This window comes from Arvicola amphibius, chromosome 5 (genome assembly GCF_903992535.2).
Source record: "Arvicola amphibius chromosome 5, mArvAmp1.2, whole genome shotgun sequence".
Classification (NCBI taxonomy): Eukaryota; Metazoa; Chordata; class Mammalia; order Rodentia; family Cricetidae; genus Arvicola; species Arvicola amphibius.
The window spans coordinates 87,528,804-87,550,372 of NC_052051.1; the positions used below are offsets into that span (position 1 = coordinate 87,528,804).

At 39.3% G+C, this 21,569-nt stretch overlaps 1 protein-coding gene across 10 annotated transcripts in view; it reads left to right on the forward strand.

Moving 5' to 3' along the window:
• Esco1 (establishment of sister chromatid cohesion N-acetyltransferase 1) overlaps nucleotides 1-21,569 on the forward strand; it is a 79,706-nt gene that overhangs the window by 38,008 nt on the left and 20,129 nt on the right. For all 10 annotated transcript variants that reach the window (XR_005285395.2, XM_038329964.2, XM_038329957.2 and 7 more), the window contains 4 exons: nucleotides 6,188-6,293; nucleotides 8,871-8,934; nucleotides 10,379-10,493; nucleotides 12,516-12,647. Coding sequence is in view for 9 of the 10 variants with exons in the window: in XM_038329964.2 (XP_038185892.1) it covers nucleotides 6,188-6,293; nucleotides 8,871-8,934; nucleotides 10,379-10,493; nucleotides 12,516-12,647 (417 nt within the window). In the remaining variant the exon portion in view is untranslated. The remainder of the gene's footprint in view (nucleotides 1-6,187; nucleotides 6,294-8,870; nucleotides 8,935-10,378; nucleotides 10,494-12,515; nucleotides 12,648-21,569) is intronic.

Genomic DNA, 21,569 nt, shown 5'->3' on the forward strand with positions numbered 1-21,569 from the left:
TATATTCTTTTCTGTTTGGATCGAATAATATTCTATAGATGTCTGTTAAGTCCATTTGCATTATAACATCTGTTCCCTTATTTCTCTGTTTATTTTTTGTCTGACTGACTTTTCCAGTGGTGAGAGGGGAGTGTTGAAGTTTTCCATTATTAGTATGTGGAGTTTAATGTATGATTGAATCTTTAGAAGTGTTTCTTTGACATGAGGGTGCCCTAGTATTTGGGGCATAGATATTCAGTATTGAAATTTCCTCTTTATGGATTTTTCCTGTGACTGATATGAAATGACGTTCTTTGTCTCTTTTGATTGATTTTAGCTTGAAGTCTATTTTGTTAGATATTAGGATAGCTACACCGTCTTGTTTCTTGGGTCCATTTGATTGCAGTATTATTTCCCAACCCTTTTTTTGAGGCGATGTCTGTCTTTGAGTTTGAGATGTGTTTCTTGTATGCAGAAAAAGGATGGATTCTGTTTTTATATCCAATCTGTTAGCCTGTCCCTCTAGTATTTTGTGTAGGGCTGTGTTTGTGGCTAGATATTGGTTAAATCTGTAGTAGGACGAGTGGTGGGCTATGTCCTGCTGCCCAGCTAGCTTGGCCCTGAAATAATTACACAGAAACTGTATTCATTTAAACACTGCCTGGCCCATTATTTCTAGCCTCTTACTGGTTAACGCTCCCGAATTTGTTTAATCCATTTCTAATAGTCTATATCACCATGAGGTCGTGGCTTACTGGGAAAGATTAACCTACGTCCGTCTTGGGCCAGAGCTTCATGGCGTCTGCCTGATTCTGCTCTTCTTCCCAGCATCTAGTTCTGTCTTTCCTGCCTACCTAAGTTTCTGCCCTATCAAAAGGTCAATGAATGTAACATATCCTACATCATTTCCCCTTTTCTGTTTAAACAAAAAAGAAAGGTTTTCACTTTAACATAGTAAAATTTCATATAACAAAACAGTTATCAAGCAAGAATTACAGTTAAAATATTTATATCTATTTTATCTTTTATAATAACTAAGGAAACTATAATAATAACTATTCATTTTTCAACTCCATCAAAGACTCCAGAAGGATATAATATTACCTCAGTAAACAAGAAGTAAGCAACTTCCAAAACTCTAGAAATGACAGAGACATCTCGCTGCCTGGACAGTCATCCAAAGTTTTTCTGTACCGTTGGGGCATCCATCTTTGGCCTTCAGGCCCATAGTATCCAGCAGACTTTTCCATGAAGCAGGAAATTTCAAAGACAGTTCAGTCACTTTCTTTTGTATCCTGCAGAATATCTCGCAGACTCTTTAATGAATCAGGAACCCCGAAGGATCGTCTCACCTTTAGGCAAGTTCAGCAGTCCTCTCTCTGCAGGTTCTTTGTGTCCAGTTTATACAACAATCCAGGCAAGAGCAGGTTCTTGCCCCGTTGGCTAACCAATTTCATAAGGAGCCTCTTCGATGCCCAACTTCCTCTTGAAGTAGATTAGTGCTGCCAGGAGTAGACATGTCTCATTGTCATGAAAAGCCCTGTTATTAAAACATTAAATGTCATATTCTGTAGTCTTTGAAAGATATGAAGAGTGCCTATCTAACTGAAATATATCTCTATATATCTAGAAAATCTAACATGACTACAAGCTTGGCTTTTATTGATGATTATTCATTAACCTATATTTCCTAATTATACATTAATTTTTTAAATGAACTACACAATCACAATACCTTAATTAAGATCAGAAATACATATACATATAACAAAATTGACCTTAAATTTATATCACTAAAGTAAAATCTGTACCAATGCAAATTATCCATATCTATATCATATCCTTCTTTAAATGTAAAAGAACATTTATAAACAATATTTGGGAATATGGGCACAGTTATTTTTCTCCAAACTGCTTCGTGCTGAATGGAGGTGCTGTTAATCAGGTCTTTCATGGTGTATCCTGTGTGCTAGGTTCATCTCAGTCACCAGTTGAGTAAAGTAAGTTTATGAGGGTGTTTATGGCAACCTTTCAGGAGGGCGTGGTCTATCATACCATATTGGTCTAGAAGTAATCCACAGGGTCTCATCTTCTGTGAAAACAAAAGAAGAACCTCTTTTCCAAAGCATCATATCCTTAGACACAAATTTGGAAGTCATGATACCTTTAGAACATACATGCTGGTTTAGCTTAGCAGACCACACAATGAAATGTCTCTCTGTACTTAGCTCCTTCACAGTCAAAAAATTTAAAGAAAACACAATAAACATAATCCAGACTCTGTGAATTTTCCATTCTTATGTGGCTTATTTTTCTTTATTATTATCTGTACTCTGTCTCTTTAAAGACTTTACCCTCCCCCCCTTTTTTTAAAGCATTAACTTTACTTTATAACTTTTTAATACTCTTTTTCTCTCTCTCCCAAGCCTTTGTATGTCTGTCTAACAGTATGACATTTAGAGGTCTTTTATGTCTGAATCTGTCCTATTGCATTGTTTTTAATTCTCTACTGTCTTGAAGAGCTTTTAAAATGCTAAGCAGCTAGGTTGTGGCTGCTCTGGATGTTGGCTCCACCTCTCTCCAATTTCAAAATGGTGGACATACTATTTCTGCTGCGCCCATCAGTCTAACCAGGAGAATGAGCGTGCCACACATAAATCCTTTTTATTTGAGTTACAACCAAATTGGCCACGCAGAGCAGTGTGCAGCCAGGAAGCGCTGCATCACAGGCATGGTCTCAGAGTACTTTCTTTCCGATCCCAAGTAGGCACAGAACATCTGGGCTCACTAATACTCCATAGCTGAAGTTTGCACCAGCTGCAGGGCCCAGGAAGCCTTGTTTTAAAATGACTTGGCTTTTTTTTCTGCTGCTATTGCTGAGTCAGGAAATCTCTCTGTGGCATGCCCAGCAAACAGCAAAAAGCTGTGTTAAACTCTTGTTTTTTTTTCCTGTGTGTCTAGAATTACTTTTCAAGCTCTCTCAGGTTTTACGTGGAGTTAGTAGACCACGTTGAGGGACCAATCTGTAGTAGAAGGGGCGGGCTTTTGTGTCCCGCCGCCCGGCCAGCTTACGTCCGAAATAATTTCACAGAAATTGTATTAATTTATGGATTATCTTGTTTTGTCCTTCTATGGTAATTGACAGTTTTGCTGGGTATAGTAGTCTGGGCTTGCATCCGTGGTCTCTTAATGTCTGCATAACGCTTGACCATGACCAGTGTCTCTAATGAGAAGTCAAGTGTAATTTTGTTAGGTCTGCCTTTATATGTTACTTGGCTTTTTTCCTTTGCTGCTCTATATTCTTATATTCTTCCTTTACTCTGTATGTTTAGTGTTTTGATTATTATGTGGCAAGGGCACTTTTTTTTTGATCCAGTCTGTTTGGTGTTCTGTAAGTTTCTTGTATCTCCATAGGCATATCTTTCTTTAGGTTGGGTATGTTTTATTCTATGATTTTATTAAATATATTTTCTGTGCTTTTGAGTTGAACTTCCTTCTTCTTTTATACCTATTATTCTTAGGTTTGGCCTTTTCATTGTGTCCCATATTTCTAGGATATTTTGGGATTTGCTAATGTCTTCCATTTTTTTGTCTTTTCCTCCATTTCTTTGAGGTAATTTCTCATTTTCCTCTTTAAGAGTTTCAAACATTCTCCTGAAGTTAATTTTTAGGTCATTTTCTTCTTCATCATCTATATTTGGTTGTTCATGTCTTGCTGTTGTAGGGTCTTTAGGTTTTACTGGTATTGTGTTGCTCTTTGTGGTGTTGCATGTGATCTTACCTTGTCTACTCATCATTTCCTCTATTAGAGGAATGGTGTGGTTGGGACTGTCTGTGGTTCTGTTGATTAATCTTCTAGGCGCCAGTGAATCCAAGGCTCAGATGGTTGTTCTTCGTGTACAGTCAGTGCCACAGTTCTGGTTCACTCCGTGTTCCTGGAGATAGCTCAGCACTCCTAGGCTTTGCTCTGCTCCCTTGGAGTTTGCTGTCTCAGGCCTGCTCTAGCCTAGGTTGTTGGCTCAGACTTTTTTTCTGGAAATGTTCTTAGTCTGAATACGTTCCTGCAGAGGTCCCTGGTTTTCGTTTGGTCTTGCAAAGGTTTCAGGCTCTGGTCTACTCCCTCGGAGTTCCCAGGCTTGGATGCTCCCTGTCCCACAGAGAACCTGGCTCAGGCTTACTGCCAGACTCATGCCTGGACCCGCAGAGATCTCTGGTTCCTGCCTACTCCCTGGGAGGTCCCAGATTCACACCCAGAACCACAGGGGTCCTGGCTTAGGTCTGATCCCTTGAAGGTCTCGGGCACCCTCACTGGTCTCTGGCTCTGGCTCTGGCTCACTGGCTCAGAGGTATTCCCTGTACCAGTTCCGGTGGAGTTCGCTGTCTCAGGCTGTCTCAGGTCTGCTCTGGACCAGGTCACTGGCTCAGTCCTGGTCTGCCAGTGTCCCAGGACTGGACTGGCTCCTGGCTCCCACTTCTAGGTAGCTGGTTCAGTCCTCTTTCTTTATTCTGTGTGTTTAGTGTTTGATTATTAATGTGGCAAGAGGACTTTTTTTTGGTGTAGTCTATTCTGTTTTCTTTTATAGGTATTTCTTTTTCTAGGAAAGTTTTCTTCTGTGATTTTGTACAGTATATTTTCTGTGCCTTTTGAGTTGGTCTTCTCCCTTTTTTATTCCTATTATTCTTAGTTTCAGTCTTTTCCTGGTGTTCCATATTTCCTGGATATTTTGTGTTAGAGTTTGTTGTATTTAACATTTTCTTTGACTGATGAATCCATTTCCTCTATAGTATCTTCAACACCTGAGATTCCTTCTTCTATGTGTTGTATTCTGTTGTTTATGCTTGCAGCTGTAGTTCCTGATCTTTTATCCAGATTTCCCATTTCCAGAATTCCCTTGGTTTATGTTTTCTCTATTGCCCCTATTTTAGCATTTGAGTCTTGAATCATTTCCTTCAATTGATTGTTTTTTGATTGGTTTTCTTTAAGGGATTTGTTGAATTCTTCCATTTTTTTTGTCTTTTCCTCCCTTTTTTTAAGGAATTTTCTTTCCTCTTTAAGAGCCTCAATCACCTTCATAAAGTTATTTTTAGGTTTTCTTCTGCTTCATTTGCATTGGGATGTTCAGTTCTTGCTGTTGTAGAGCCACTAGTTTCTGGTGGTGCTGTATTGTTCTTTATGTTTTTGAGTGTATTCTTACAATGTTGTCTACCCATCTCTTCTTCCAATCGTTACTCTTGGAGCCTGTGCTTCAGGGATTGGTGGCTGTGGTTCGCTAGATTGCTACTCCCGGTACAGGCAGGGCAGAGTCTCCAGGTACAAGTGGGGTCAGAGCTCTGGCGGTTGCTCCTCTAGCTGTGATGCAGCAGGGGAGCTGTTTCTCTAGCAGGCTGCTGTGGGGATCTCTCTGTCTGACCGCTGATGCTGATTCACAGGTGTGGGTTGCCACCGCGTGTTTCAGGTTCAAGTTTAATAAAGGAAAAGATTACTCTAGGCTGGTCAGGACAATATAGAAATTTAATGTGAAGCATGTAGATTATCTAGTCAAATTAATGGAGCAGAAAGAAACGGGAAATTGGTGTTAATATATATTACTTGGTTCTTCACATAAAAATACTGTCATTTTAACGTGTGTGTGTGTGTGTGTGTGTGTGTGTGTGTGTGTGTGTATGTGTGTGTGCACGTGTGTTTTTGGTGTTTTGAGATAGGGACTCATTATGTAGCCCTTGCTGTCCTATGTAGACCAGGATGGCCTTGAACTAACAAAACTGGCTACCTCTGCCTCCTGAGTGCTAGGATTAAAGATCCGGTAAACTGTTTTAAATTTAGCTTTGGAGCTGGGTGGTGGTGGCACACGCCTTTAATCCCAGCACTCAGGAGGCAGAGGCAGACGGATCTCTGTGAGTTCGAGGCCAGCCTGGTCTACAAGAGCTAGTTTCAGGACAGGCTCCAAAGCCACAGAGAAACTCTGTCTCGAAAAACCAAAAAAAAACCAAAACAAAACAAAACAATAAATTTAGCTTTGGTACTAATGGTAACTGATACTAAGATGGTAACTTTTTGCAATATAATGAACAACTTTAGGCATATCTATGAGAATTACTCCAATTATGAAGTATTGCTGCAAAAACATTTTTAGTAGGCAGAATTTGCTGGAAATGTATTAGAATAAATCCCAGAGACTGACTTAAAAATGTTGGCATATGTGTTCAGAATTTCAGCTTATGTTCGGTATCTAAGGTGGAGAACTCATTAGAAGACACTGCTGCTTCAATTCTTCCCAGTCAAGCAAAGATTGATGGAGACAGAAAATTTCCAGGTAATACTTTGACATTTTTACAATATTAAATGGTCTATTTATTACTGTTAAGAGAAAATTTTTATGTGAAATAGGTCTGTTAACCATTGTTATGGTTTTTGTTTTTGTTTTTGGCTTTTTTGTGATTTTTTTTTAAGACAGGGTTTTTCTGTATAACAGCCTTGGCTGTCCTGGAACTCACTCTGTAGATCAGGCTGGCTTCGAACTCACAGAGATCTGCCTGTCTCAGCCTCCTGAGTGCTGGGTTTAGAGGTGTATGCCACCATGCCCAGTTGTTATATTTCTTTAAATGGATTTTATATATGTATGTTTGTGTAAGCACGCGTGTGTCCTTATAGTCCAGAGAAGGGCGACAGATCTCTGAACTGATGTTACAGGTGTTTGAGAAACCATGCAGTGTGGGGTGCTGGGATCTGTACTGGCATCCTTTGTAAGAACAGCCAGAGCTCTTAGCCACTGAGTCATCTGTGTACTTTGTAGTGTCGGTTGTTTGTTTGTTTTTGGTGATGTTCTGGTTTTTGGCTTTTCCAGACAGGGTTTCTCAGGCTGGCTTCTAAGTCAGAGATCCACCTGCCTCTGCCTCCTGAGTCCTGGAACCACCACGACCACCCTGCTTTCTTAGTGTAGATTTTGAAATTGTGGTTATCATTAATTCTTTCAGGGGAATTGCTTCTATTGGGGGAGTACTTAAGCTCTCTCTTTCTCTCTTTTTTTTTTTTTTTTTTTTTGTTTTTTTTTTTTTGTTTTTCGAGACAGGGTTTCCCTGTAGTTTCTAGAGCCTGTCCTGGATCTAGCTCTTGTAAACCAGGCTGGCCTCGAACTCAGAGATCCGCCTGCCTCTGCCTCCCGAGTGCTGGGATTAAATGTGTGCGCCACCACTGCCCGGCTCCTTAAGCTCTCTTTTGTGTGCCTACTGAATGGTCTTTTGTTTCGGTAGCTCCTATTTTGAATTCTCTAGAGAAGGACTCCTTAATGAATTGCTTAAGTTGAAGGTATATGCTTATTTCTCAGATTTTATCTGCTATTTGTGCTTTACCATTGTGGGTTTTTCTCTTTAATCCTCAGTACTCAAATGAATCTGTCTTTGAATTAAAAGTTTATCTTTGTTTCATATTTTCCACTTACACTGTACAAAAGCTCTATTTTATTTTATTTTATTTCATTTTTTCAGAGACAGGGTTTCTCTGTGTTTTTCTGGCTGTCCTGGAACTCAATCTGTAGACGAGGCTGGCTTTGAACTCATAGATCTGCCTGACTCTGCCTCCCACGTGTTAGGATTAAAGGTGTGCAACCCCCCTCCCCCGCACAAAAGCTTTATAACCTTATGAGAACTGTTGGATAGTTGTTTACTTACCTATGTCAAATGAAGCAGCAGAGGATCTAGAACCCTAATTGTATTATTTCCTCTAAAGAAAAATGAGACTTGGAGCATAGTGTTGGTCAGGTGATCATAGCTGCTACTGAGTGCCCAGATTCAGACTTCACTCAGAGTAGTGGAAGAATGAGTATAGTAATGAGAATTCCATTTACTGAAAAATAGTGTGGCTTAATTGAATTTAATTATTTCTATAGTTAACATTCTAAAAAATAAAATTTTACCTGGGCAGTGATGGCACACACCCTTTAATCCCAGCCCTTGGGAGGCAGAGGCAGACATCTCTGTGAGTTCAAGGCCAGTCTGGTCCTACGGATAGGCTCCAAAGCTACACAAAGAAACCCCGTCACAAAAAACCAAAAACTATAACAAAACAAAACAACTCCCCCAAATTTAAATAAAATGTTTTTATTTATTTTTGTTTAGAGTTTAGTCATGTAGCCATTGAGCAAATTTCTTTTATTAATATTTGTTAATGATTGATGCAATTTAGAGATAAAGGGAGGTGGGTTGTGGTGGCGCACACCTGTGGTCCCAGCTCCAGGTGGGTCTCTGAGTTGGGTGCTGACACACACCTATAATCCCAGCATGCCGAGGCAGAGGCAGGTAGATCTCTGAGTTAAAGGCCAGCCTGGTCTACAGAGTGAATTCCCAGGACAGCCAGGGCTATGTAGAGAAACCCTGTCTTGAAAAAGTAACAACAAAAAAAACACCAAAAAACAAAAAAGAGCTAAATCTACTCGACCTCTTTGCATTCTCCTTAGTCTGACTTTATAGTGCAGAGCTTTTCTGCCTCAGTTTGAAAGGTGATTTCCAAAAGGGTGGTTTTAATTTTATTAGTTGTTTATTTTAAATTTTATTTTGAGATTATAATTATGTCGTTTTTTCCATTTCCTTTCTCCAACCCTCCTATATACCCCTCCATGCTCTTTTTCACATTCATGGCTTCTTTTATTAACTTCATAGGGCAGGAGAGATGATTCAAGAGCACTGGCTCTTCTTAGAGAATCCAGGTTCAATTTCTAGCACCCACATAGTGGCTCAGAACTATCTGTATTTCCAGTCCCAGAGGATATGATGCTCTCTTCTGGCCTCTGAGGGTCTAGACATTCATGCAGGCATTAAATACTCACTCATACATTTTAAAAATAAGTCTTTAAAAACTGTTCACTGTACAATTCACGTGCTTTATTAACTCGCAGGCTCAGCCCCTAAGCATCCCCACAGTGTACTCGGTAATGAAGCACCCATCAACAGCAAGCGCAGGTAAGGCATCGCTTTCATTTCAGAAACTGACTTGAGAGTTCTTAGATTTGTTATTTAACAACCCAAACCTAGTAATCACATTTTCCGTTTTGTTGCTGTTGAAATTTTTCCTTTTCCTTTTCTTCCTTCTTTTCCACCCCTCCTCCCCCGCCCCTTTCTCTGTGTTGCCCTGGTTGTCCTGGATCTACAGTATAGAACAGACTGACCTTGAACTCAGGGTTCCACCTTCCTTTGCCTCTTGAGTGCTGGGTTTAAAGGTATCCCACTGTCCTTGAGCTTTTTCTGTGCCTATTCAAGTACTAACCTTTTTAAAAAGTACTTTTCGTTTTGTTTTGTTTTTGTGTTTTTTTCAAGACAGGGTTTCTCTGTAGCTCTGGCTGTCCTGGACCTCACTGTATAGAACAGGCTGACCTCGAACTTACACAGATCCTGGCTTTGACTTAAAAGTTTTTAATTGACGTAATAATGCATGCTTATGAGATACACTGTGATCTTTCAATATAGGTATCTCGTATAATGATTGAATGAGAGTAACTGGCATGATCATCACCTCAAACATGTCATTTCTCTGTGTAGAAAGCACTGACAGTCCATTCAGAGCTATTTTGAAAGACACAGTTGCCCTATGTGCTATGAATATAGAAGTTATTTCTTCTTTTCAGCTGCAGCCGCTCCATCTGACAACAGTCTCCCTTTTCACTTCCTAGCTTTGGCAACTTACTATTTTTTGAGGTTAACCTTTTCCTTCCAAATGTGAGATTTTACAGTATTTACTTTCTACCCTTGATAATTTCATGTAACACGATATCCTCCAGGCATATTTGTGTGGCTGCAAATGCCAGGATTTCTTTCTTTTTTCTCTTTTTCCTCCCTTCTTTTTGGTTTCGAACCTTTAATGAGAAAAAAATATATATACATGGGTTCAAAATTATTGTGTTGTGTGTGCCATTGGAGGAGATCTGGGTCACATGTTATGGCATAAGTAGTTAACAGATTGTATCACCATAGATACGGTCACACAATGCCAGCATGGGTGCTAGCAAGGTTATTTTTGGGTTTCCTCTGTCAGTCAGAAGCATTTTGGGGATCCCATGCCTGATGGGGGAAAGACGACCAGACTCTGGGCACTGCAGCGTGCCCTCCAGCACACCCACCTCAAGCGACACATCTCGTCATGCTCGCTGCTCTCAAGTGGCTCTTTGGGCACCTGGGTTTGATGTGTCTGCTGCCTGGACAAGCTGCCTACCAGCACAAGCTGCCGCCTACCTCTGCCTCCTGAGTGCTGGGATTAAAGGCACGCGCCACCACCGCTCAGCCCGCTCACTTTGCTTTTTAAAAGGTTATCTTTTTTCCTCCTTGAAATTGAAATTTTTGTTAGAAATGAGTTCTTGTCTTTAATGATTGACATTATATAGATATATAATATCTAATAATTTTTTTAAAGAGATATACCATCAAATCATTCTCAGCTAAAGTATAATTCTCATTTGGAGATAACAATTCCAAAGGCCTTGAGACTGAAAGAATCCGAGAAAGTGGATGAAAAACAATTGATCATAGTAAGTATACAACTTACCTATTACTATTACCAATAAGTGTGGTTATAAATGAATTATTTATACAAGATTCTTTTTTCTTTTTCTTCTACTCCCCCTACCCCCCTACGCAGACAGGGTTTCCCTTTGCAGTCCTGGCTGTCCTGGAACTTGATTTGTAGACCAGGCTGGCCTCAAATTTAGAGATCTGCCTGCCTCCTGAGTGCTGGGATTAAAGAGTGCAAAACAATCTGGTGCAATGTTCTTAAAGTACAAATTAATTCTTTCTTGATCATTATAATTTTTATTATAGAAAGCATTCCTGGTGTTATTATAGTCTCCTCTTCCCATAATAATGAGTAGCTTGAGCACTACCTCCTCCCAGAAGTTTATTTAAATATTAAAATGACTTGGAACTTAGTACAAATAACTGTTTGTATAACATGTCCATACAGTGCCAAAGGATAGTAGAAACTTGGCTGTCTATTGGTAGATGAATGAATAATCACAATGCTTACTTATCAGCCTTAAGAGAAATTCCTACACTTGTGCAGCACGGATGAGCCTTGAGGGCCATATGTTGTGTGATGTAAGTCAGTCATGAAAAAGACCATGGGATTTTACTCACTGAGGTGCCAAGAAAGTAGGATGGTGACTGCTAGAGATTTGAAGGAATGAGAGAATAGGAAGTTACTGTCCAATGGATGTAGAGCTTAGTTTTGCAATGAAAAAAGTTTGAGAAATTGTATAACAGTGTGAATTAAACAGATACTACCAGCTAGGTGGTGGAGGCACATGCCTTTAATCATAGCACTTAGGAGGCAGAGAGGCATGTGGATCTCTGAGTTCGAGGACAGCCTAGTCTACAAAGCAAGTTTGAAAACAGCCAGGGTTAACTCCCCCCACCCCTTCTTATTTGTTTGTTTCTTTTTCTTTTTCCTTTTTTTTTTTTTTTGTTTGTTTTTCGAGACAGGGTTTTTCTGTAGCTTTGGATCCTGTCCTGGAACTAGCTCTTGTAGACCAGGCCGGTCTCGAACTCACAGAAATCCGCCTACCTCTGCCTCCTGAGTGCTGGGATTAAAGGTGTGCACCACCGCCGCCCGGCTAGTTGCTTTTTTTTCAAGACAGGGTTTCTATGTGTAACTTTGCAGCCTCTCCTGGATCTTGCTCTGTAGATCAGATTGGCCTCGAACTATCATAGATCTACCTGCCCCTTCCTCCCAAGTATTGGGATTAAAGGTGTGTGCCACTACCGTTCGGCAACGGCCATGGCTACACAGAGAAACCCTGTCCCAAAAAACCAACCCCTCCCAAAAAATTTGAAGTTAAATTTTAGTGTGTGTGCAGGTGCTTGAGCATGCACACACTTGTGCCATAGTGCCTCAGTAGAGGTCAGAAGACATCTGTTGGGAATTGGTTTTCTTCTTCCATGTGGGTCCTGGTAGATGCAATAATGCATTATTTTAGCTAGTTTGTAATTATTTTAAATATGAAATATAAATTAGCTTTCCTGTATAGATTTTTTTATTATTTGATACCTTTGGACTAAGTTTATATTGATACATATTTTCTCAGTTCTTTTAAATGTAGTAAGCTCTTGAACAAGCCAACAGGCTATTAAAATGGAAATCTTTGGTGTGTTGCAGGCATGAGCCTGTGTGAGGGACAGACTGTGGAAGGTGTTTAGTCACTCTCTCCTTAGTTTCTGAGACAGAACCTTTCACTGAGCATGGAGCTCATCAATTCAGCGAGCCTCCCTGACCAGCAAACTCAAGGGCTGGGATTTGAGACTTGTACCAGTGTACTAGCTGTTTAGATAAAATTTTTAATTTAGTATAACTACGGTGGGGGGATGCTCTTGTTTGTGTTCAGGTGGAGGTTAGAGCACAGATTTACTGCACACAGATTTTAGACTTCGATATCTTAATTTAAATGTTGCTTATAAATTAAGCAATTCTTGTTTTATGTTCACATAGTTTTGGAGACTGTTCAGAAATAGTTACTTTGGCAAGGAAGAAAACATTCTGTTTGTTTTTTTATAAATAGGATGCTGGACACAAAAGATTTGGAGCAGTGTCCTGTAATATCTGTGGAATGCTTTATACAGCTTCAAATCCAGAAGATGAAACCCAGCACCTACTTTTCCACAACCAGTTTATAAGTGCTGTAAAGTATGTGGTAAGTAGACCTTGTGAATTAAAGCATATACATTGCAGGTAATTAGGTTAGATTTTTAATGAAATGAATTGCCAAATTTAAGTTGCTGAAATTTTTTTTTTTTGTTCTTGGAGATCAATAATATATACAAAGCGTGCATGACATGCATGGATATTGATTTCCTTTAAAACAAAGCCAAATAAAAAATCCAGGAATTTTCCTAACAGGTTGCTACTGTGGGATTTTTACTTAGGTTATGTTTTTCAGTGTAATTGGTTTGTAAAAAGTTATCCTAGTACTAGCTCAGACTGGCCTCGAACTCAAAGATCTGCCTGCCTCTGCATCCCGAGTGCTGGGATTAAAGGCGTGTGCCACCACTGCCTGGCTGTGCATAGTTCTTAAAACTTTCCTTGACTTTAATAATTACTGTGGATCAATCTATAATAAATGTTCATGAATCTTATTAAAATCTGTATTTGGAGATTATAGTGTATATCTTGTCAAATAGGTGGTTTGGGAACTTTTTCCTGTTACTAGAGTTTGTCTTTACAAAGTTAAATGTAAATTATATTTGAGTACAAAATCATAAATGCATTTAAGGCATAATAGGTTTGTTTAATATTTGCTTCTGGAAAGAGCAAATTTGTTAGCAGTTTTGATCAATTCAGCCATTTGTAAAGTTATAATTCAGTATAATTTTCTTACCTGTAATTGAGATTTTATTTTAATTCTACACTTTACCTTATGTACTGTACATTGACATTAATAAGACCTCCAGGATATCTGAACTGAGCTCACTAATTCATTTCATTAGGTACTAGGTACTGGATCACTTAAAGGTCTTAATAGCCTGTGTAAATTCATGTATTTGGCTTTAGTTCAGTGGTTTATGTTCATTCCTTCATGGTTTTACCTTTTATCATTTTTCCAGTGTTACTGCTACCCAGGCTATGTGAGACCTTCTTTTTTGGTTCCCTACTCTGCTTATCCTTTATAATTCCTTATTTCTTTCATTTTTTAAAAAATATTTATTTATTTAGTATACAATATATGCCTTCAGGCCAGAAGAGGGCACCCGACCTCATTACAGATGGTTGTGAGCCACCATGTGGTTGCTGGGAATTGAACTCAGGACCTTTGAAATAGCAGGCAATGCTCTTAGCCGCTGAGTCATCTCTCCAGCCCCTATAATTTCTTATTTCATATATATTTCCACACATACTACCTCCTACAGCTTCACTAAGTAAAATAGAATGTGTATGCATGGATATAAGCTATAATTTGATGGTTTATCCTTTGCAGTTTAGGCCTTTCTAAATTGGCTCTTAACATTCTTTGCTGTTGTTTTGTTTTTTCGAGACAGGGTTTTTCTGTGTAACTTCCTTGGCTGTCCTCCTCATTCAGTACGGAAGGCTGGCCTCAAGCTCACAGAGATCCTCCTACCTCTGCCTACTGAGGGCTGGGATTAAAGGTGTGCACCACAACAATTTGGCTGTTAACATCTGTACATCTAGAAAAGAAACTGTTAGCTATCTAATTACAGAGTAAACCAGATACAAGTCCTTTGTTTTCAGTTTAAAGTATTTAATTCTCATGTTCCTTTAGTTTCTTTCTTTTCCTTCCTTCCCTTCTTCCTCCCTCTTTTTGAGACAGGGTTTTTCTGTTTAACTCTGGCTAACCTAGAACTCAGAGATGAGCCTGCTTCTGATTCCTGGGTATTAAAGCATGTGTCACCACTGTCTAGCTCATTTAGTTTCTTAAAAATATAAAAAAAAAATACTGCATTTAAAAGCTTTAACTTTAAGAAAATTCTTGATTTCTGAGGGGAACAGAAAAAATTCATTCAAGAAATAGGTACTCTGCTTTTTCAAGGTTTGTGAGAAGATGGTTTAGAGTACAAAGTGTAGTCATCACCTGCACAGTTCCTGGGTGTCTTGTAATGCTTCGGTGTGCTGTAGTAACGTGGGTCCAACCTTTGTCACTCCTCCTCAGACGGATGGAGCACTAGGGAGTACAGCTAGTGATTGTTTTATTTTGAGATAAGTTCAAGAGAAGAGAATTTAGCAGTTGGTCATATTGATGTCATTAACTTTTGCTGTTTTGAAATGCGATGGTGGCACATACCTTTAATCACAGCACTTTGGAGGCAGAGGCAGGCGGATCTCTGTGAGTTAGAGGCCACCCTGGATACAAAGTCAGGACAGTCAGAATACACAAAGTATATACCTCTAAAATAATAAAAAAATTAAAAAAGAAATGTTTGAGGTAGAGACTATTTTGAAACATTGCATTATTATTTTATAATAAAAATATTTATTTATTTTATATATAGCTATATATAAATATATTATAGACATATATATTATATATATATTGCACCGGGTAGTAGTGGCACATGCCTTTAATCCCAGCACTTGGGAGGTGGAGACAGGCGGATCTCTGTGAGTTTGAGGCCAGCCTTGTATACAAGAGCTAGTTCCAGGACAGGTTTCAAAGCTACAAGAAAAGCATGGGCTGGAGAGATGGCTCAGAGGTTAAGAGCACTGACTACTCTTTCAGAGGACCTGAGTTCAATTTACATCAACCACATGGTGGCTCACAACCATCTATAATGAGACCTTGTGCCCTCTTCTGGCCTGCAGGTGCACATGTGGGCAGAACACTGTATATTTAATAAATAAATAAATCTTGAAAAAAAAAATAAAATAAAAAGCCTTTACTTTCTACTTTTCTATATTTGGAGTTGTGATATTAAAGTGTTAGCCACCTGTATTATGCATTACAGAGTACTTTCTGTCTAGAATTACTTCCAAAGCTCTCTCAGGTTTTATGTGGATACAGTTGTCCTCATGGACACCATTCTGTAACATGAGTGCCTGCTTGCTGGGTTTTTTTGTCCTGCCTGGTTCCCGCAGCCCCAAAGAAAATCACACAGAGGGCTTCATAAGTTATAAGCTGATTTTGGCCCATTAGCTCAGGCTTTGTATTAGCTCTTATAACATATATTAACCCATTATTCTTATCTATGTTAGCCACATGACTTGGTACCTTTTTCAGCGGGGTAGTCACATCTTCCTTCTTCGGTGTCTGGACAGGACTGATTATGCAGTTTTCTTCTAACCATGACAGTACTTCCATTTTTTATTTGTTCTGTTTTGTTTTTTTATGGTCCATTCATTCTCCATGGCATAAATGGTTGTGTGTACTCTCCACTTCCAAAAGGATTTCTCTGTATAAGTCTTCTCTGTCCTGGAACTCATTCTGTAGACTAGGCTGGCCCCAAACTCTCAGAGATCTGCCTGCCTGGTCCTCCTGAGATCTGGGAATAAAGCTTGCCCCTCCATGCCTGGCATCAGTGAACTTTTGTAGTTGTTATTGGTGTGTCTATCACTGAGTGTTTAGAAATCCAAACTAACCGGGTGGTGGTGGCATACACCTTTAATCCTCCCACCCCCTTGTTCAGGAAGCCAAGGCTGGCAGATCTCTGTTTGAATTTTGAATTCCAGGACAACCAGGGCTACAGAGAGAAACCCTGTCTTGGAAAAAAATTATCCAAACTGTGCTAGGGGTGAGTTTCATAAGGAAACATTTACTTAGCACGCTATCAGTTCTAGTTTGAATTCTCATCACAGACAGACAAGGGTTTTCATGAGAAATGCAAATCAGAAGGCAGAGGCAGGTGGATTTCTGAGTTTGAGGCCAACCTGTGAACCGGCAAAGGTACCGGCGGTTATAGGGGTTAGGGAATAACCACGATAGTCCTTTATAATAAATCAGTTTTAATACAAGGGGAAATAAGGGAACTTACAGAACCAAGGGTCCAGCGGAGCAGAAGGTACGCAGGGGAGAGCCAAACGCGGGGGTCCTTCCGGCGCCCCGATCCTATTTAAGGGGTATCCTACTCCGCTGGGGCAGCCACGCCCCTGAACTCAGGGATTGGGCCAGCTGCCCCAACATCTCCCCCTTTTGTCTAAATAAGACAGATTCAGAAACCAAATACAACTATATACAATGGGAACAGATCATATAAAATTACAAGAAGTAAACAATATCAGGCGAGGAGTATATAGCAAAAAATTTTTCTAATCACTCTACTTTGGGAAGTCTAAATAATCTAGAAGGTAGCTACCATTATCTAATCTTCAACCCCATCAAAGATCTGAGAAGGAGAGTAAAATTACCAAAGCAACCAGGAAGCACAAACGAGAAACTTCCAAAATGTGCAACAGAAGACAGAGACAATTGACTACCTGGGCAACCACACGAAGTCTTGATAGCAATGTTGAGGCAACCAACTTTGGCTGAGGCCTGAAAAAACCTGACATACCATTATACAATGGCAAGGAACCTTTAGTAGAACTAATCCTATCCTGTCTTGGCAAGATAAGACAATTCTGTTTTATCCACTTATGGATATTTCGTACTTTAGTCAGTAATGGAGGTATGGGCTTTTCTTTGCCCCAAGGCCAGTTCTGCCAAGTAGAAGACAAACTCCCAGTGGAGTGTCTTTGGTGCTCAACGTTCTCTCGGGAGTAGAGCATTGTTGCCAGGAGTGATTGTGTCTCATAAATACAAAACTCTAGGTTAGATTAAAGGCCATGTTCTACAGCTCTTCAAAGAGGTCGAAGATTATGCTATCTATACTAAATACAACCTCTATGTGTCTAAAAAACCTGATTGTCCTAAATATAAATATGACCAACATATGATTCTCAACACTTATGTAACTGTATGACTAATAGAATAGACAACTGTACAATAAATGAAGACAATGATTTCCAAATGTAAACAGGGTCATTACATAAATAATATCTGAGGTAGAAATGTACATTGCAATATAGTAAACAATGTCATTACATAAATAGTATCAGAAGTAGAGATGTACATTGCAATATAGTAAACAATATCAATATATAAATAGTATCAGAAGTAGAGATGTACATTGCAATATAGTAAACAATGTCAATATAACAATTGTTTCAAACAGAGGTAGTATCATACTCTCATACAATGTTCAATATATCAATATACAAGAATCAACACTCATATAGTTTTTCAAAAAACAATAACTTCCACAACCCGACCACCCTATACCAGCCACCAATTAGTGTCCCTAAACCTGAGGGTAAACTTTGTTGGGAGGGGGGGCGTCGTCATCTAAGATTGCTTCCAGCTGACATAGGGGCGACTTTTCTTCCCAGGGGTTCCTGTGAAAGCAAATGATGGTAGAATACCTAGGGTAACATTTCATCTAGGAAAAATGTGTCCAGCCTCTGAATTTTTTTAGAAAATGAGGCCAGAATGTTGTCAAAAATGTGCACCATTCAAAAGTGTTCTGTGCAATTGGTACCAAAAAACAGGCCAAATATTAGCGCTACAAAAACATGACGTCATAATAACCAGTTGGAGTTGATGTCGCGGGGCCCCGTCTTCATCCTGGAAACTGCAAAGATTACTGAAGAAAAAATTTTGTCGTTTGTTGCAAGAGAGATAAGCATTATCTACAAAGACACATACAGACGTATACGTGCATATCTTCAATGAAAGGTGCATTAAAGACAACCATAGATATGAATGAAGGCAAAGAAGGCAAATATATTGGTACCATTATCAACATTATTGTTATTAATATTCTGTCTCATAATTTGACTCCTAACCTGAGACAGAAACTCTGAGAAATCTCTTATAAACAAGCTTGGAATTGGAGAGGGACTGTGCCAGAGTCCAACTCTAAGAAACCAGCTCTAAATATCTATGAAGAAATGCATATTGACACACATTCAAAAATTGTTTTTTATACTCACAGAGCTTACCCAATGTTAATGCTGATCCTTGTTGGGTTGCAATTGGTTCCAATCCATCAATATTCAAGGTATCCAGGGTCCCTCAGGTCCTTTGAAGGTGAGCATCTTCCTGTGGAGACAAGAAAAGAACCCTGCCCCCAAGCTATAGGTCTCTTACCATCAGTATGTTTACCATCCTTGTGCATGAATTGTTATTTTTCTTTTCCAAGGGGCTTCTCCTCTTCAAACCGAACCTTTATTAACTTTGATGGTATCCACGATTTTTCTTCTCCTGTGGAGACAAGAGCAAAACCCCTTCCCCAACGTAGCACATCCCCTGGCTTCCATTGTGAGGTTAGCACATCCTTGAAATAAACTGGTTGATTTAATTCAACAGACTTTTCCATTATCCAATGTCTTTCTGCAGCTGTTGTCCCCTTCTCATTAGCGTTGAGAAAATTCAAGGTTAGTAAAGCATTATGTAATCTATTTCTGGGGGTATTTTCCACCCCCTTTTGCTTGTTTAACATATCCTTTATAGTCCTATTTGATCTTTCAATGACTGCTTGACCTGTAGGATTGTAGGGTATGCCTGTAACATGCTTAATATTGTAATAGGCAAAAAACCGTTTCATTTTTCTAGAGACATAAGCTGGACCATTATCCGTCTTTATTTGTGCAGGTATACCCATGATGGCCATAACTTCTAATAAGTGAGTAATTACTGAATCGGCCTTTTCTGAGCTTAAAGCAGTTGCCCATTGGAATCCTGAATAAGTGTCAATGGTATGGTGTACATATTTTAATTTTCCAAATTCTGCAAAATGGAACACATCCATCTGCCAGATTTCATTCCTTTTGGTGCCCTTTGGATTAGCCCCTGCAGGCAGTGGTGCTTGGTTATAGAAAGAGCAAGTAGGGCATTTCTTTACGAATCTCCTTAGCTCGTTGCCATGTAATAGAAAACTCTTTCTTCAAGCCTTTGCTATTGACATGATGCTTTTCATGAAATTCGGAAGCCTGCAGCACACTACCAATCAATAACTGATCAATATCTGCATTGCCACGTGCTAAAGGACCTGGCAGACCCGTATGGGATCGGATGTGTGTTATATACATAGGGCAAAGTCTGTTCCTGATCATTTCTTGTACCTGGATAAACAATGAGGTTAGTTCAGTATCATCAGGTATGAATTCGGCAGTTTCAATATGTAAGATAACTCTTTCTGCATATTGTGAGTCAGTAATAATGTTAAGAGGTTCCTTAAAATCCCTTAGCACCATAAGAATGGCAAATAACTCTGCCTTTTGGACAGAATCGTAAGGACTTTGTTCCACCTTACTCAAGTCTTCTGATTTGTAGCCTGCCTTCCCTGATTTATTAGCATCAGTATAAAACGTGTGGGCTCCAGTTATTGGAGCATCACGGACAATTCGGGGAAGAATCCAAGAAGTTCTCTTTATAAAGTTAAGCCTTTTGCTTTTTGGATAGTTGTTATTAATTTCTCCTAAAAAGTTAGCACAAGCTCTTTGCCATGGTTCATTATCTTCCCACAATTTTCGTATCTCATCAGCGGTGAAAGGCACTATGATTTCTGCTGGGTCTATGCCTGCTAGTTGACGAAGTCTCAATTTGCCTTTTATGATTAGTTCAGAAACCTTTTCCACATAGGTTTTTAATTTCTTACTTGGCTTATGAGGTAGAAAGATCCACTCTAAGATAATATCATCTCTTTCCATTAAAATTCCTGTAGGAGAAATTTTTGAAGGCAATATAATGAGAATACAACTGAGTTCTGGATTCACCCTATCCACATGTGCTTCTTGCAATCTTTCTTCAACCATTGTCAGTTCTTTTTCTGCTTCAGCTGTTAATTCTCTGGGACTGTTTAGGTCTCTTTCCCCATCTAAGGTTTTGTTTAAGTGAATTATCATATCAGGTGTTATCCCAACAGCCGGTCGAAGGCTGGAAATGTCTCCCAACAACCTTTGAAAGTCATTAAGAGTTTGCAGTTGATCTCTTCTAATTTGTGCCTTTTGTGTCTTAATTTTTTGCAAACCTATTCTATAACCTAGATAATCAACAGAATCTCCTCTCTGAATTTTTTCGGGAGCAATCTGTAATCCCCATTTAGGTAGAACTATTTTCACCTCTTCAAACAGTCTCTCTAAGGTATCCACGTTTGAATCAGACAATAAGATGTCATCCACATAATGGTAAACAATGGATTTGGGAAACATCTTGCGTATTATTTGTAATGGTTGATTCACAAAGTATTGGCACAGGGTAGGAGAGTTCAACATGCCCTGTGGGAGGACGGTCCACTGGTATCTCTTGGTAGGTTGAGAGTTATTATAAGTAGGCACTGTGAAGGCAAACTTTTCGCTATCTTTTTCTTGTAAAGGTATTGTGAAGAAACAGTCCTTCAAATCAATAACTATGAGAGGCCATCCTTTTGGTAATAAAGAAGGCAAAGGAAGTCCAGATTGCAGAGAGCCCATAGGTTGAATAATTCTGTTTATAGCTCTGAGATCCGTCACCATTCTCCATTTACCAGATTTTTTCTTAACCACAAATACAGGAGAATTCCAAGGGCTGGTAGATTCTTCTATATGTTGAGCATCCAATTGCTCTTGTACTAGCTGTTCTAAAGCTTGCAACTTTTCCTCAGATAAAGGCCATTGTTTTGTCCATATCGGTTTCTCAGTCAACCATTTTAGAGGTAGGGCTGTTGGTGATTCTGGAGGGGCATCCATTGGTTTGTGTTCTTGTACAGCCCGAATGGCTGGTTTTCGCCATCTGTAATACCTTTTGATGTTTTCCTCAGAAATATATGCTCTAGAGGCAACAGGAATGTTAATTTGAGTATTCCATTGCTGCAATAGGTCACGACCCCATAAATTTACTGCAGTATTAGCTACATATGGCCTTAATTTTCCTATCTGTCCCTCAGGACCAATGCATTCGACCCATCTCGTGCTTTGCCTTACTCGAGATAGGGTCCCAATTCCCAAAAGTCGAACATTTACATCCTGTAGTGGCCAGTACGGATGCCAAGATTCTGGAGTAATGATACTAACATCTGCTCCTGTGTCCAGCAGGCCAGTAATGAAAATGCCATTTACACACACTCTTAACTTTGGTCTTTGATCACTTATA